General features: G+C 40.0%; 1 protein-coding gene across 1 annotated transcript in view; it reads right to left on the bottom strand.

The window, feature by feature from the left end:
* Positions 1–271: 271 nt before the first annotated feature.
* Positions 272–16855, bottom strand: part of sbf2 (SET binding factor 2) — a 95634-nt gene continuing 79050 nt past the window's right edge. Inside the window, exons 29-42 of the mRNA XM_056372391.1 lie at positions 16647–16730; positions 14483–14557; positions 13208–13386; positions 11536–11712; positions 10930–11031; positions 7548–7733; positions 6380–6506; positions 5650–5777; positions 3754–3978; positions 3543–3650; positions 3210–3400; positions 2248–2335; positions 2029–2160; positions 272–1651 (exon numbers count right to left, since the gene is read on the bottom strand). Coding sequence (XP_056228366.1) covers positions 1553–1651; positions 2029–2160; positions 2248–2335; positions 3210–3400; positions 3543–3650; positions 3754–3978; positions 5650–5777; positions 6380–6506; positions 7548–7733; positions 10930–11031; positions 11536–11712; positions 13208–13386; positions 14483–14557; positions 16647–16730 — 1901 coding nt within the window. The 3' untranslated portion in view covers positions 272–1552. The remainder of the gene's footprint in view (positions 1652–2028; positions 2161–2247; positions 2336–3209; positions 3401–3542; positions 3651–3753; positions 3979–5649; positions 5778–6379; positions 6507–7547; positions 7734–10929; positions 11032–11535; positions 11713–13207; positions 13387–14482; positions 14558–16646; positions 16731–16855) is intronic.

The raw sequence follows: 16855 nt of genomic DNA, 5'->3' as shown, positions 1-16855 counted from the left end.
AGTGGCTTTTGCTGTGGACACCTCGACTATTTATTAATTCGCATTTGGTAGACTCATGAACGGAGACAGTTAATCAGCTCCAATGATTCATTTAAGCCTATAGTTGTTACTCTGGCCTTGTTTTTATTTTAAAGTGTAAATCGTTGCAGCTCTAAATATAATACATATACACAACTCTCTGAAACCCTGACTACTTTCAGATGTGTGCGTTTTGTCATAATACTTTAACTTCAGTAAAGGATGATGTTCACAGAACACAGGAAGCGAGTAGTTTCAAGTATGTTTGATTTATTTCCAAAAAATTAGGGTCAACACCAAACATGGTACAAAGATACAGTAATGAAAAATGACATCTTTGAATAGTTTCATTTCTCTTTTTCTTTTTTAATGAAACTGTATAGGTTGCACGAACAGAGAACAGATATAATGAAGATCTCTGAAAACCACAGTGTCCTACTTGATATATTCATTTACGTCTTTAAAAGCCCTTAAGACACAGAGCCTGTCTGGACAATCTCAACAACAAAAACGAGTCTCCATTTTCAGAACAATGTTTCATCACAAACAGGGAACAGGCCACTCAGGTTTTTGAACCAGTAACGACACATAGAAAACAAAAAAAAAAGACTGGTTAATCACATTAGAACTGCGGTTAGAAAAGTATACTTATGTTCAGTACATACAGTATATAAAATGAAATGTCACACATGTATTTACAGAAAAAACATGTAGCCACCACACTTACAGTTACACTTTTAATAAAAAATAATAATTTACATTACATGAGACACGTGTTAACCACAAGTCAATAAACATTCAACAAAATAGAGAAAAAGTCACTTATTTAAATAGAAAAATGTCAGGTAACTCTTTTGAACTCACTGTGCAAATTCTGTTCATTTAGTCTTGTCATGAGGAAACGTCGTATGTACATTGTAAAGTAATGCCTTTAGCCTCGCTGTCTGCATCTGTTAGAAAATCTATATTTGATAAGGAGTGCATACTTTAGAGCTAAGTGCAAACAAATTGCTTCTTAATGTTGTGCATTAAAATCTCTGAGTTTTTGGTGGTTCACACATTTCTTTAAGCAGCAATAACCTTTCCTCATAGTAAAATATCTGATAGAAATTATTTTATAGGTTATTTTCTATATTTCCAAAGTCTAAAATTGAACCCACAGTTTGAATGGCCAGTGATATTGCTTTGATCTATTTACAGCTTAAGTAGGATAACAATTCCTCTGTAGTGCAGTCCCCTAAAACGTCAGCTTATCTTCACTTCATCCCTGTCGGAGGCACAGAATGAGGGAGCTGACAGCAGAGACGAACGTGTTCAACCGACTCCGACTGAAGCAGAGTGATGACAGCCTGATGAGCTGCTTAGTAACAGGCAGAGAGGCAGATGGACAGTACTCATCCTCCACTAACAGGCACTTTGTTCACTGTGGTCCCCAAATTTAAAGACATCTGAAAGCTGAGTTGAGCGGTTGTGTCATGTCTCTGCTCTCAGCCACCTGACGTTGCCTCTAATGTTCATGATACGACCTCAGTGTTCAGGCGTCAGAGATGCAGTTCTGGATCTTGTCCATCCACAGCTGAGCGCTGGGTGCGTCTGAAGCACAGAAGTTGTAGACTCGCTTGCTGGTCTTCAGCTAGAGGGGTATCAGATAACAAGGGTTAAATGTGGACCCAAGGGATAGAAAAGGGCAACAATAACAGAAAAGGACAACCACCAATGTCACAAGTACATGTTTGTATGTCATTATTAATTTGCTAAACCTGTTTCTATTGCATTTTGTTGTTGTTTTTTGTGATATTTAGAATTTTTTCCTATTTCAAGTGTTTCCACTTTTTTTAAATGCAAAAAACTGAAAATGCGCAGACAATCAGGTGGATAGAAATGGACATCATCTTTATCTGTCAGGTCTATTTTTGCCGAAGCAGCCACAATTTTCTTTCTACTAATATACAGAGATTAGATAGTATCCTGTGTGAAGTCATTTAAACCAGTCTGCTGATGTGCACTCACGTCAAAGAAAGCCTTTTCACTGATGTGTTTGGGAGCTCCTATAGTCGGTGCAGCGATCACCACAGACTCCACCTCTGCCAGATCGATGTGGCCTCTGCAGTTGGTGTCCTCCCCAGTGTCATAGTACCTCAGCTGTGAAGACATGAACGTTACGTTAACCTGCAGCCGGTCACTCGGGTGAAGCTTTAGTGTTTCTTAAGTGCGACGCAGCTTGCTCACCTGGTGTTTTGTAATGTCTAATACAAACCAGCGAGGTTTCCAGCCTTTCAGCAGCGCTCCACGTTTATACAGGATCCCCTCGTAAGACCTAAACAATAACACACTGTGAGATCCAAGTGCATTTAGACTGGATGTAATGTCTCTGAACCTTCTGGAATACAGATGATGGTGTTAAACTACAGTGAGCGTGAACAGTATCCCTAATATCAATATCCCTAATCTTTTTTGTTTGTTTATGTGGAGCCTTTCTGAAGCATTTGTTGCACAGAAGGCAGAGAGATGAAGTGAACAACACAAATACTGAGCGGCATGTTTCTCCATATGTTCAACACCAGCACTGTTTGTACATTGTGTTCCCAGTGTGTAAAGAGGCCAAAAATGGGTATTTGCTCTGTGAGAGTAAAGATCAGGGGGTCTCTCCTAGAGGTTTCAACTCTCATATTTCAACTTAGTCAAAGTTTTCAGTTATGTCCAACTTATGTTTCTGTCTCAGTAATTTAACTGCGTTGTAGAACAGTGAACATCTGGTAATATAGGTTATATGATCCATCAGTGATTTATCATATAGATACAATGATGGTTAACATTGAGTTACAAGCGTGTTTCTAATGCACCAACATCATCTGTTAAGACATTATTTGGAATGAAAAATGTGATTAGCACGTGGAAGAAAGTAAAAAAAATAATTTACATGAAGTAGATTTTAATCACTGTTTGTCCAACTCAGTGGAAAATATCCAGATATTTGAGCCAAGAGACTGTACTTTAACCTCTCAGTAATTGTAAAATTACACACCCAGAGTTTAACAGAGTACAGACAATCCTCACAAACATGACACACAGCATACCACAGCACTGACTCATCTTCCAAAACTGGACTGGCCCCTCAGCAGCAGCAGTTTGTAAGTGAATCAAATGTGGACTTCATATTTTTTTCGGGACTCAGGAAGTTCACGACCCACCTGTTTTCCTCGCTCTTGGGGGTGAACTGGTTGTAGAGTGTTGCAGCGCGGCGGTTGATACCGTTGGCTGTGGCTGTGCTGCGATCCTCGCCCAGTGCGCTGTCTGGCAGGTGCAGCATGGAGCGCCGCTGGAAGGCCTGCAAGCTGGACGTGGGAATGAGGCCTGAGATGGACATCGATTGTTTATGGAGCTGCAAACGCACAAGACAACAAAGTATGAGTGGGAAAAATACACACAAAGGAACAGTTTTTACACAAATGCACAACTGAGATTTGAGACTATTCCTGGTGTTTTTTTTAATGTAACATCATCTCTCTTCTTTTAACACGCACATTTCCTTCTTGCTTGAAATCTTCCTGAATGCTGATCCTGACTCTCTCCAGAGTTGTCTGCCATTTCTCAGGTGCCTGGTTGAGCTCACCCTCCAGCTTCTCGATGTCCTGCAGCACCAGTAACGAACAGGGAAGATGACAGATGTGACATATGATACAAGAACAAAACAGGATGAAACTAAAGATGATAGCTTTGGTAGCAAACTCTTACAGCGAGGAGTTTGGTGATGGCGTCAGGCTGGGCGCGGCTCACACTGCTGTAACACGGCCAAACAATCCTCCTCTTACTGTTGGAGATGGTGTCTGCCTCCTCTGAGCTCTCCAACCTCACAGCCATCATGCGCCAGTCGTAACATGGCCCCGTAGACAGAGTCTCATCTGTGAAGAAGTCCCATTTCTTCAGGCTGGGGATGCTGATCAAAGGCTTCAGGATCACCTATGACAGAAAGGTTTTAATGAGAATCAGATGTAGTCCTATGGTGTCCATTGTGCAAACTACTGAGGAAAAAGGTCATTTCTTAATGAGATTAAATAAAAAGATCACAATTTGTAATGGCCAAACAGTGTGAAATATCAGGCTGTATGGTAAACAAGCTCCTCTCATTGATTTCCACACAGCTGAAATATAACAGGAAACATGAGGCATCATCAACATTCAGGGCCCGTTCATTCCTCAAAACAAGACTTATATCAGTGACAGGGAACTTCTGTCTGTCAGAAAACAGCAAGAACACGGAGACACTCAAAATGATTACAAAACTAAATAACTGCAATCATACAATAAAGACAAAACTCCAGAGACTAAACTTCATCTGCTGAGTTTGATATAGTATTTCTGCAACTGTACTTTGGTCAAAGATTTGGATTCTTTATTAACCAATAAAAAAACTGAAACAGCAGAAATTTGAAGAAGTAGAAGAAAAAAAAAAAAAAACAAGAAGCAGAAGTCCAAGTTCTTCTATCTTAAATCATAGAAGATAAAAAGCCCACATTGCATAGGCTGGAGGACAAAAAGTACCCACACATATCTGCTCAGGCAAACTTTTTAACCATCGTTAAAATGTTTATCTATTTTCAGTCACCACAGAGTGCTTGGAATTTCTCAGTAATACTGCTAGGCTTCTCTTTTTAGTCAGCTAATTTTATCTGCTGCCCTTACTTCAGCAAAAGCACTAATACCAAAATACTCTGTTACAAGTAAAAGTCCTGCTTTGAAAATGTTACTTAAATAAAAATATGCAAGTATTAATTTAAAGTAGATATACTTAATTACATTTCACCACTGAATAACAGTGATATACTATAATATACAATATATATAATATATATACAAAAGTATTTACTTTGATGAGGAGCAAAAATAATTATCTTGTCTAGTCAGCGCACGCTCTAAAAGCTGCTTGACCTTGAAGAAAGTGTTGCAGCCCACACAGACAAACAGATAATGCAGCTTCCTTTAGTGAGACTAAAGTTAAAATGATCTCACTGTGTCATTATGAAACCTTGACACGTATTTAGCAGCTATTTGGGTCATGACTTTCTCAATTAAACTTTGAAGCCCATTTTATCAATATTTTAAGCTCTGAAGCAACTTGTCCCATCAGCCTGAAGGTAACATTAGCTCTATGAGAGCTGAACAGACTGGGGTTGGGTTGTGTGGGTTCACTATTATGGTATCGCGACACAAAGTCATGGACGTTTGTATCATGGTTTTGTTCTTGATATCAGAACAGTTACAATGGTGATAATAGTCGGTTGCCAAGCGCTTCGGCCATCGTTGCATTTAGAAGACGAGGGATTAGAATACGCCCTTGGATCAGTGCTACTTCTTCAGCCACTCATGCTGAACTGGAGGCATGAGTGGATGCTATAGTGAGTGACTCGCTATCGCAAAGTAGTAGTTGCCAACGTTGGCTATGTAGAGCTACCAAAACTTAAATATAGCACTTTTTTAACAACATTTTTAGAATACTTTATATGATAGCATGAGAGGAAAGTCAGCAGGCAGTGATTAGTTGAACCACACCATTGCTCCTCAGTGCGGCAGCTGCATGACTCAGCTGTGGCTGTCAGGACACAGGTCAGACAGGCGGTTAGAAACACTCACTTCACTCTCTGAGGGGCTGTACAGATAGTTGAAGAAGATGGGACTCCTCCTGTGCATCCTGTTGATGCACTCCCAGATACAGATGCCTCTCCGGGCCTGCTTATCACCCTTGTCATCAAATAACAAGCCTGTGACAAACACAGAGGAGAAGCTGTTGAGCACATGGGCAAGTTAATCTTGTTTCAGCTGATGCAACCCGCCAGTCAAAAAAAGTTTTAATTCAACAAAGGTGTTTGTGTTATGTTATTGGATACAAGAGAAAGTTTTGGCTTGCTGTCGGGGTTCATCACTGGAGAACTACAGTACATAAACACAGAATTCAAGCACAGACATCTCCCCTCATAATTTCCACACATCTTTTCTTATTGCTCTGCTTTGCAAACTTAGCATCACTCATCAATTATCTGTCCAGGTACAAGTATATTCAGATTATTTTTCACTTCAAATTGGTTTCAGATAATACATTACACCAAACATGTTTGTTTATAGTCTATGTTTATAGTATATGTGTTGCATTCCTTCATCTTGTTCCTTACATGGACATTTAAAAAGAAAAGGGAGAAAGAAGCAATGGTAAAGTATTAATTCTGTTACATTATTCTCTGATTATATGAAAGTAACATATAGCCAGTTGTAGTGCAGCAGTTCCACAGTAAGAGGAAGTATTAAAAATGTAATAAAAAAAATAAAAAAAATCCCCCTGGGGATTTAGCTTGCAAAGGACACTTACCATGTTCCAAGCGCTCATAGTCTGAGTCCAACAGGAAGTTCTTGAAGCGGTTAGAGATGTGATGATAGGCCAGGAACTTCAGATAATACTGATTAAACTCAAACTCCAGAGGATGTTGCTCCAAAATCTGCAAAGACATGAAAAGAGAGATAAAGATAGTTGAAGACAGAGAGAAAAGGTCAGTGTGTGTATGACAGCTGGATCATGTCCTTGTTTTGTGGCTTCATATCCCTCAACTGCAGAAATGACCAATTAGAAACAGGAAAGAACCTCTCCTGTGCTTTCCGGGGCAAAGGTTGGTGATATCATCACCGCCAGACACAATCCAGACTGAGCCAGGAGGACTACAGCTCCATTGTTCCCATCCAGTGGTGTGAGGTGGCCAATGAGAGAGAAGAAGTGTTGAATATTTGAGGCCACCTGGGCCTATTGGAAAAAACAACAGCTGTTTTGGAGATGAGGCACTTCTATTTTCAGCTTTTGTCCGAATCCTCTCTCCCCCCTGTTTATAGCTCTCCAGACCCCAGGACCCCCGCCAAACTGTCTTAGCTGCCAAGCTAACAGTTTAAAAAGACAAATGCAGAAACTATGTGTTGATGTAAGTGTATGGGAGTGGGTCTCTACAACCCCAGGAGACACAAAAAACCCCAAAACATCCTCTAAAGTTAGCATTTCAGAGCGGACACAGTTTTCTGGACCTCAGCTGTATGAGCTTCATTCTTAACCCCCCCACCCCCCAGCGAAATCCTGAAGCACACCCAAGCCTTCCTAGAGACTCTCAATCCCCAGAACTGCAATTTTCCACATGCAGCTCTAAACACGCACTGAATTGCAAAGGGATGCTGAAACACATGAGTGCAGACAGCTCAACGCTGATCACTGGGTTCACGGACCATCTGGGCAGCAGCTTCCCTGCACACTCTGCTGCAAAACACTGTTGAAATTACATATCCAGCATTAGGAAGTGCAAAACTAAACCAAATGTATGGATAATGACAGCTGAATTTCTCGCCTTCTTCACCCTCTCGCCTGTTTGCTTTTGAGGAATGTGATGAGCTCAGGAAGAAAGTATGAATGACGTTCAGTTGTGGAGGGATATTGTAAGGGCAGAGATACTTAAGTGCACAAAGCACCTGTGGAAGTGAGGATCAGTGGGGGTAAACCTCACCTGGTGCACACAGTCCAGGAACTGCATGAAGATGGGTGTAAAGCCGCTCCCCTGGCTGCTAGGACTCAAGTTGCTCCGCTGGCTGAACTTGTGGCCGAAAGACAGCCATTCCTTCTCCAGCAGCACCTGAAAACCCTCCAGGGTCCGGTAGAAAGGATCACTCAGCAGCTGCACCAAAGACACCACCTGCAGAGGGAAAGAGAAAAGGTGAGAGAAAACACAAGACAGAAAATGAGGATGAGATTTCTCACAGTTTCACACGGGAGTCAGTCGGGATCAAACACAAGAAACTTATCTGCAGTACTAAGATCATCCATTAACAAAGAAAATATCATTTTGTTCTGTATGTTTCTCCTGGATTGTGGTGTGTGTTTTCTTAAGTACTTTGGCGAAACAACAAAACTCCAACGTATACTATTAAAGTTTGGTTTATATGAAAACACTTGGCTCCAAATTGTTCAGGACATATATTTGATTAAGAAGTTTACCTGTGTTTAGAGAGTTAAAGGAAATATATTTGACAAACAATGGGAATAGGGGAAATTAATCATTTATATTAAATAAGGACAAAAAAAACTAACTGTTTAAATATGGAATAACTGCAATGTGTGTATTAATGTCCATGTGACTCATGACAACCTTTTATGTTATCTAATGTTTTATTTGTATAACTGTCATGTTGCCAGATTTGAAAACCCAATAAAAATGTCAGTATTAGCTAGAATTACTGCCTCTTGGTTGTATGAAATATGAAAAATATGGCCACCATCTCCCCTTCCAGAGTTACAGCATTGAATAATGGCCAGAAGTGTTTTTGAAGGGCATTATGATATCATTGACAATTTAGTTATATTTGGTCTACATGACCCAGAGTTATTAAATTTTATATTATGCATTAGTCATTACATTTTTCAGTACTTCCCGGCAGTATACGACAATAATTCCTAGTGATATAACAAATAAAATTTACGCGATCTGGACCAGTAGTGACAGCGTTTGCTGTATCTGTGGTTGGAATGTATTCAAACCCATCAATAACTCACTATCACTGATTGAACTTGATATCGCTTATTATGTTAAATACACAGTTGAAAAACCCTCATATTTTGGAGATTAAGCTGTTAAATCATTTTACCACTAGAGGACAAGGAAAGTGGAAACTGTTCCACTACCAGTGTGAAGGATTTTTTTTTTCTCTTCTAACAACACAATGTTAAACTGATCATCTGCTATCAATAACATTTATATAACATTGTAGCGAAGTCTTCAGGCACACTTGAGCTCACTCCACAAAACACCAGTTGAGAACCACTTGTCTACACATATAATATGCTTGGCCAGCTTTACTGCCCGTGTCTCCTCCAACACAACTAATGAGGCCTGACGCGTGTGGAATGAGCGGGAAAAACAGTTCATGGTTTCCCCATGGGGTTTACAAGAACATCCAGCCCTGAGTGGTAGAGAAAGCACCCTGGGCCCCGGCACTGAAATAAACCCCTAAGATTATTGTGAGACTACAGCCGACTGAGGAGTGGATTTAAGAAAGAGGGCAAAGCATGAGAGAGCAGAATGAGGATATGAGAGAGCGGCAGAGGGTTAGATGAGAAATAGAAACATAAAACAGGGTTTAAAAAGAAAGCAAGACAGTTCTGCATCCTGTCTGCTGGGTGTCTATGGTCCGTGGACAGAGGCTGGAGAGCCAGAGCATATGGAGCCCATTTGCCTGTGTGGGTCGATCAGGACGTGGCGTGATGGAATTGGTGGCCCGTGGAGAGAGATGCTCCAGGCCGAACACGTGCCTGGCATAAGAGATCCACAAAGTGTGCTTTTAAACAGCAGCCCAGGGCTTTACCAACCCTATAAACACATTTGAAGGACAGGCGCTTGCAACACAAACATGTGCACTTTAACAGGTCAACATGGAAAATATGAGCTCAGAGAGCAAACATGCGATGAAATACTGAGTGAATCAGCAAACGGATACTGAAAATTGATCAGGATTGAACCAGACTTTCTGTTTACATGCCTAAAAATCAGAACCATGAACTTTCATGATTGAAATCAGCAGATATCAGTGACATATGGCTTCAAGACTTCAGACCTTTTCATTATCTATCTCTGCATAATCGTGTCAACAGTGACAAGTGATTAGAAGATGAGAAAGTGTGGCAGAGCGAGCCAGATTTATGATTCACACATGGCCCATTCAGAAGTGCAGTCTGAATGGATGCCACGGGTGTCTGTGGAGAATCTTCAATAAACTTTGTCGTCAACATTGAAAAATCACATTTAAACTATTATAAGTTACTTGTTTCTGCTTTAAATCTCTATAAATGACAAGAATGGAGGGCAACAAGACAGCTCTCTTAACATAAACACCAAACAGTTTGGCCAGAAGTAAAGCATTGTTTATCAGAGGTATAACATTTGTGTGGCTGCATCTGGATCCTTTTTTATATCTTTTTGTTTTTATAAATTAACCAATTAGTTTGTTTCTTGTTGTCTTTGCTTGGCATTTTATTTATTACATTTATTTGCTCAGCTGTAGTGAAGTGAAGTGTTTTTAACATGAAAAAAAATAAAAAAAAAAATAAAAAAAAAACCTGTCATGATAAAAACAAGTGTTTTATGGACAGCCAACTGTTTTCTGTCAGTAATTCATCTTCAACAAGTGAATCTCTTGTCGCATTTTACAATTACAGTTTGTAGCCAGTGCCCAGTTACGCTTTCATTAAAATGTTTCAAGGTAATTTTTGAAATTTTGGCAAAATACAATGTGAATCAGTGCTTATTCCATCAACTACATTTTTTCCAAAATTCAGGTGGCATCCATCACGGCATTTTATTGCTGCTTCCCACTAAGGATGGCACTTGTGTGTGTTTTGTAATGAATTAATTTGTCTCTTTTGATCCGTGTGTTCCCTGTAGTGTTTTTATCAGCTGTTATGATTACAAAGAGGTGGTGTGAAATATGACAAGGACCCCATCTGGACACAACCCCAATCTGCACCAGGAAGTTGTACTTATATACACTTACCCACCCCCCTTCTTCTTATTCCTCCATTTTATGGGCTTTTAGGTGCAGTGGAGGCATATAATGGTGAGTAGCTGCACAAAAGGAATAATTTGTCTATTCTAGTCTCCATCACCATTTACCGCACCCGATTTTCTTATTTTGTTATGCCCACATTCCCACTTCTGTTTTTTGTAATATATCATCTTAGTATTAATATTCTGTCATTTCTATACAGAAAATCAAAATCTGTAGCAGCTTGATGGAAAAGAACCTAAAGACAAACTCTGCACCTCTCTGTTTTTCCTAGATATTGTGCCCCTTACTTGTGTGTTAATTCATAAAAGGTATTTGTGCATTTTTTCTCACTTGTGTAGTAATGTCCCAGCCATCCTCCAGGCTGAGGAGAACAGATGAGCCGCTGTCCAGAAGCTCCACCAGAAACAGTGCCAGCTGCAGGATCTTGTGAATCTGTGGGAGACGAGAATATGTGCATGTGAACACACACACACACACACACACACACACACACACACACACACACACACACACACACACACACACACACACACACACACACACACACACACACACACACACACACACACACACGCGCACAGCACACACAAATTAATCCTCTTTGTGCATACAGTATCATGTTTGTCACTGCTTGGTGCCTATAAAGGGTTTCCCACAGATAATACTTTTCGACAGTGTATAATATGTTCAATGTAAGGACAAAGGCTGCAGAGGGTCAATCAGATAACCAGCATGATAAGAGCTCTGCTGCTATCCCATCGTTGTGAATCTGTTTCCCTTGGGAAACTGGCTTCAGAGTGGATTTATCCATTATGTGAATCTGATACACAGGATGAGCAGGAAGAGTGGACTGCTGGGTCGTTCTCACACACTAAAAAGCTGACTCTGAGTCACTGCGAAGGAGAAATACAGTGTTGTTTGTGTGTGTTTTGTCACCTGCAGGATCCATTCAGAGTCTTCCAAGGCTTTAAGGAAGGAGTCCTCCGAGTCGGACGAAGTGGCACTAGGAGCGCAAGCCCTCAGCAGCTTTTTAAGTGCAGCTTTCACCTGCCGCGTGTCTGCAAACTCCACTGGCACCAGTTCACAGTTCAGAGAGGAGTCCACTCTGAGACCCTGTCAAAACAGAGAGCCAGCAGTGGATGAGACAAATCTTTTAAACATTAATACCGCTCCGGTTGTATGCCTCCGCCAACCAGCAAAGTTACAAGAAATGTAGTCATCAATACTTTTGCAGAATATTATGATGTCACAGTGAAGTTGACCTTTCACCATTTGGATATAAAATGTCATCACCTCATCATTTGTGAGGTCCCAATGACCTTTGACCCCCAAATTCTAATCAGCTCATCCAAAGTGAACGTTTGAAGAAATTCCCTCGAGGCGTTACTGAGATATCGCATTCCAGTGGCATTTAAGTTTGTTTTGTTTTTTTTGATCAAAATCCGCTTGAAGGAATGTGGATCGTAACCATCGACTCGGGACACTGTGGATAAAACACTGTGCAAAGTACAACTGATGTGTAACAACTGCCTTAGTGGCAATGATGAAAATGCTTTTGGAAAACTGCACACTCAGATACTCCTACTCACACTACTTCCAGTACACTAAGTGACACAGTAGTGACTCAGTTTACCACTTATTTTACTGATATGATTTTATGTACTAGCACACTGAGAAAACTGAACTTAAAACTAAGCCACTTTATGGCTGTTGATATGTGATTATTAAAATATATAAGGTAACTTAATGAGTTACTACACATTTGTTTGCATATAACTTTAAACACAAACATAATCAATCATCAGATATGGAAATGCATGCATGTATTATGTGGAATAAATTACAACTTATTATGTATTAAATATACAGACCTGATGCCACACGTTGGAGCATTTTAAATTTCTTAATTTCTTCACAGTTGTATTCTAAAACAACCCAATTATTCCTCAATAGAAAGTGTCCTTAACACACCAGTAAAATAGCTTTTTGTAATACAATAGTGTTGTTTTACTTCGCTTGGTGCTAGTATGGATTCTGAACTTCACACATATTGTGATGTCCAAGTCCCACTAACCAATCTGTTGCTATCAAATACATCAGCTCTACCATAAATTCTACCTTTAGTTTATGTTTCATTTTTGCTGACATAATTGGAAATGTGTAGATTCACGTTTATGTTTATTACTGCATATATTATTATTATTACTTATAGCTAAAGGTCAAGTCAAGTCAAGTCAATTTTTATTTGTATAGCGCCAGTTCACAACATACGTTATCTCAAGGCACTTTCCAAATAGAGCAGGTCTAGACCTCCTCTTTATAATATTATTATAAAAAGTCCAGAACAACACCATCACTAACTATAACTGCAAAAACATGCAACTGAATTAGCATCTCAATGACAGTGCCAAAAAATTATTATAACATTATTATAATGTTATGAACAATATGGGCGTCATAAAAGTTTACTTTATAGCAGAAGAGTTGCATTGGATTGAAACTTATTATGCAGGTGTCCCCTTAAGGCACAATTACAACAGCATACTTAAAAAAATCCATGATAAAATATCCTCTCAGCCAACAGAGAGCAGCTTTATTTCATTCTCACCCTTAAATGTGACTTTTCTCCAAAGATGTAGAGGGCAGCTTGGTGTTTGAGGAGCTGAGCCTGCAGACTGGTGCTCACTGCAGGGGGCGCCAGATCCTTCCCTGCTAGTCTGGCGCCCACGTCTACTGCCAGTGGGTGCTGGCTGAGTCTGCTGCTGGAGCGCAGGCTGGCCCACATGCCTGCAAACACATAGATGCAAACAAAAGTCACACACACGCAGGAGCCGGCCTGTTCAAATGCCACTGATGTACACATGCTGTCAAACAATCTAAGACTGAATGATGAACAACACATGACATGCGGACTACGTTTACATGCACAGCAGTACACCAGGGATTATGTAAACACCTTCATTCTTTCAGTCCACCAACAAAGCAGTCCCCTCTGTGAATCGGGTGTGTTGAGATATTAGAAGCAGAAGTTGTTGGAATTTTTTAGCAAGTCAACAAGTCTAGAAGCAATTTCTCTGAAAACCAGCATGCAATACCTTCCAAACAGCATAAATCACTGTCAGGAAGGACATGATTTTTCACAATCATTGCCTCAACCCTTTTGAATTGAACTTGTGTGGTTGTCAAACTGCAACTAATGTCAGCTTTTACAAACAGGGCAGTTATAGAAGAGCCTCTGACCAAATGGACTCAAATACAATTGATATCTTGAAATCCTTGGGAGTCATAACTCCGGTATATACTGAAATTGGATCAGTTTCAAAAGCTGTTGCTAATACGTTTCACAGATATGATCAACAATGTAACTGTTTACACCTTACACCACACCTGATGGTATTATTAACCTGTCATCATAAGTCATCACACACTCATTTGAAATGAATCCTTTTGAGTCACATTTACAGAATACTCAAGCTGTTTTCATTATATTAAAGACCACGACGTGAGGAGCCACACTGTGTGTGATTCATGACTTGTCTGCCATGACAAACAGCTTTGTTTCCTCCTCAATCTGAACCTGGCTCTCAACTGACTACAGTTAGCCCTGCTGTGCCAACACATTAACAATGGAAACAGCCACATTAGAGCAGCCACTTTGGTTTGTGAAAAACCACGGCTTCCAGAAGAGCTCCCACAAAGTCAGCGATGATTAGTACAAGGTCTTTGTAAGGGGTTTGCAGCACGGTGCGGTGTAGTCGTGACTTGGTTAGTGAGCACTTGTGTAGGTTAGCAAGAGGAAAAAGGATGAGTCTTGGAGTATGTGTTAGAAAGAAGAGGAGCACTATAAGAGGACTGGTCGTGGAAAGAGACAGTTTAACTATACCTTGATGGTGGATTCTCTCCTTACTGGCAGGTTTTTGGTTTGAGTGAGTGAATAGTTTATCTCTGTACTGAAGCACTGGGGGTGGTTTTGTACAAGAAGTAGAGAGAGGATGAGGACAGAGAGAGGGGCAATGAAAAAAATAAATCATGTCAACATCATAGGGACATCACCACCTACCTTACTAGCCACTTCAGACCACAGAAAAAGTCATGCAAATGCAGAGTTATACAGATGAGGGTCAAAGATTGGACTAGTCCACAATTCAAGAGAATGATTGTCACAGCATGCATGAATATGTTTGTCCATGACTATGAGTGATGGTGTGAAGACAAAGAGCCAGATTGCACCACCCTGCACCAGGCTGGAGTCACAGCATGCTTATCAATTGTTCTATCCTTAGGTGGAGACATGTGAACAGACGTTGACTGTATTACTAGAGTTGGACTTTGTTACTCTGTAGCTGTAGTTGTTCTTTTCCTTTCTTTCTTCTTCAGATTTTCAACGTATTTAAGCTGCGCCCTCTCTAAACATGCGAGTACAGGGAGTATTGGTCTGTTTTTCCACCATGGGATCTTTCTGAGCCGGCATGGTGACCAGGACACCAGATACCCCCTTAGAAATCAGGAGGAAGATACATTTAAGATGCAGTGGGGGAATGAAGGGACGAGGGAAGAGAGTTGGGTCCGGACAACAGAGACTCATGTTGAAGAGCGTATCTCTTTTCTATCGTCATCGGCAACATCAGATCACTGGACAATTAGGATGGACAAGCTAGCGGCCCTAATGAGGAATCAGATGGACTTTGGTGAGTGTAGTTATGTGTTTCAAAGAGACACGGCTACAGGAAGATACTCTGGATCATATCGCTACCATTGACAGCTCAGGCGGACACAATGGAGCATTGCTACAGCCTAAGACATTAAACTGTTAGCCATGGGGCTATGTCCATACTACATCCCCAGGGAATTTCTCTCTTCATCTTCATTTGTAACACATTCCAGGTAAATATGATTCAAAAAGAAACACTCATGTTACAAATAATTTAAAGGGGGGTGTCATCCTTTTGACAGTATTTGACAGTCAATTTAAGAAATGGTTTCAGCTTTGACCTTCATCTGAACCAGTGACTGGCTTCCTCAAAGACTTTCACATTCCAATTTACACAGTCAAGATGTGTCATCTTAACAGTTCATTAGGTTTCTTATCTGGGAGATTACATTTGCTGTAATGCTCATTTGCCGGGAACACTACAGGTTACAATTACAAAAGGTTAATGTGGCTGTCACAAGATCTAAATCTGTAAACTTCATATAAAAAATAGATTTTTGATAAAGTGTATATTGTACACATGTACAGCTATACAGTAAGCTACAGATTGTCACACAGACAAACCACCATGTACAAATTGTGCTGTATTTAGAGTTTTTTTTTTTTTTGTCACTCTTTCTCGCCAATACTAAAACAATTTGTGTACTGTATGCCTATGATTACCATTATTTTTTTCAAAACAATCATTATATTCATGGTATTATAACTGCAGAAATAACATTCTGCATCTTCATCTTTCATGTATTATAGATTAAGTTGTATATTAACAAAATTAATATCACTATTAACATTTGCCATTTAATTTGGACATTAAGTAATCTTGGCCTATACAGTTGGTTATGGCTCACACATTTTCAAAGTAAAATCAAACAATATCTATCTTTTACAAGAAGAAAACTCTTTCACTACTATCTGGGAAAGAAACTCCTCCCTTCAGGATGTCTGTAATTTAATTGCATACTTTTGTCTTCTGAGGTTCTCCATCTGAAGTTGTGTGATTTTAGCACCTTAACGGCTGTGGTGACACATTCATTCACATTTCTAAAATGGGTTTTATAACAGGAGAAAAATGAGGGAATATGTGACTAAGATGGACAAAAGAGAAAGGGGAAGAAAATCTGGAAAACCAGGAGCGCTGGCAAAAACAATTCACAGCCTACATAAAGTACTGTGATTAAATGTATAGATCCGCCATGTAACCTTTCCCTGAAGTGACTGGATGATGTTAAAACATTCATTACTGTAGTCTATAGATGACAGTACTGGTATATTATATTTTACCAGGCAGTAGGAGGACACATGCTGTGTTGAGTAGGAAACAGAGGAAAACACTCACCTCCTCTGGTAAAGCTGTTTGAGAATGGGATGTCTAAATGGACAGGAGCCATCTTTGGTATCCTGGATGTCCTCCTTTCACTGCCTGAAGACAAAACATTCACGGGGGTGTCAGAGGAGATGGATGGGCTGGACAGTGACCCCAGGTTGTCCTGTGATTCTTACATAACCCTTTATTGTACAAATTTCCTTCCAAGTATTCAGATACAG

This window comes from Seriola aureovittata, chromosome 1, assembly GCF_021018895.1.
Source record: "Seriola aureovittata isolate HTS-2021-v1 ecotype China chromosome 1, ASM2101889v1, whole genome shotgun sequence".
Classification (NCBI taxonomy): Eukaryota; Metazoa; Chordata; class Actinopteri; order Carangiformes; family Carangidae; genus Seriola; species Seriola aureovittata.
Note: the sequence above shows the minus strand (reverse complement) of the source record. Positions and strands in the feature narration are given on the sequence as shown.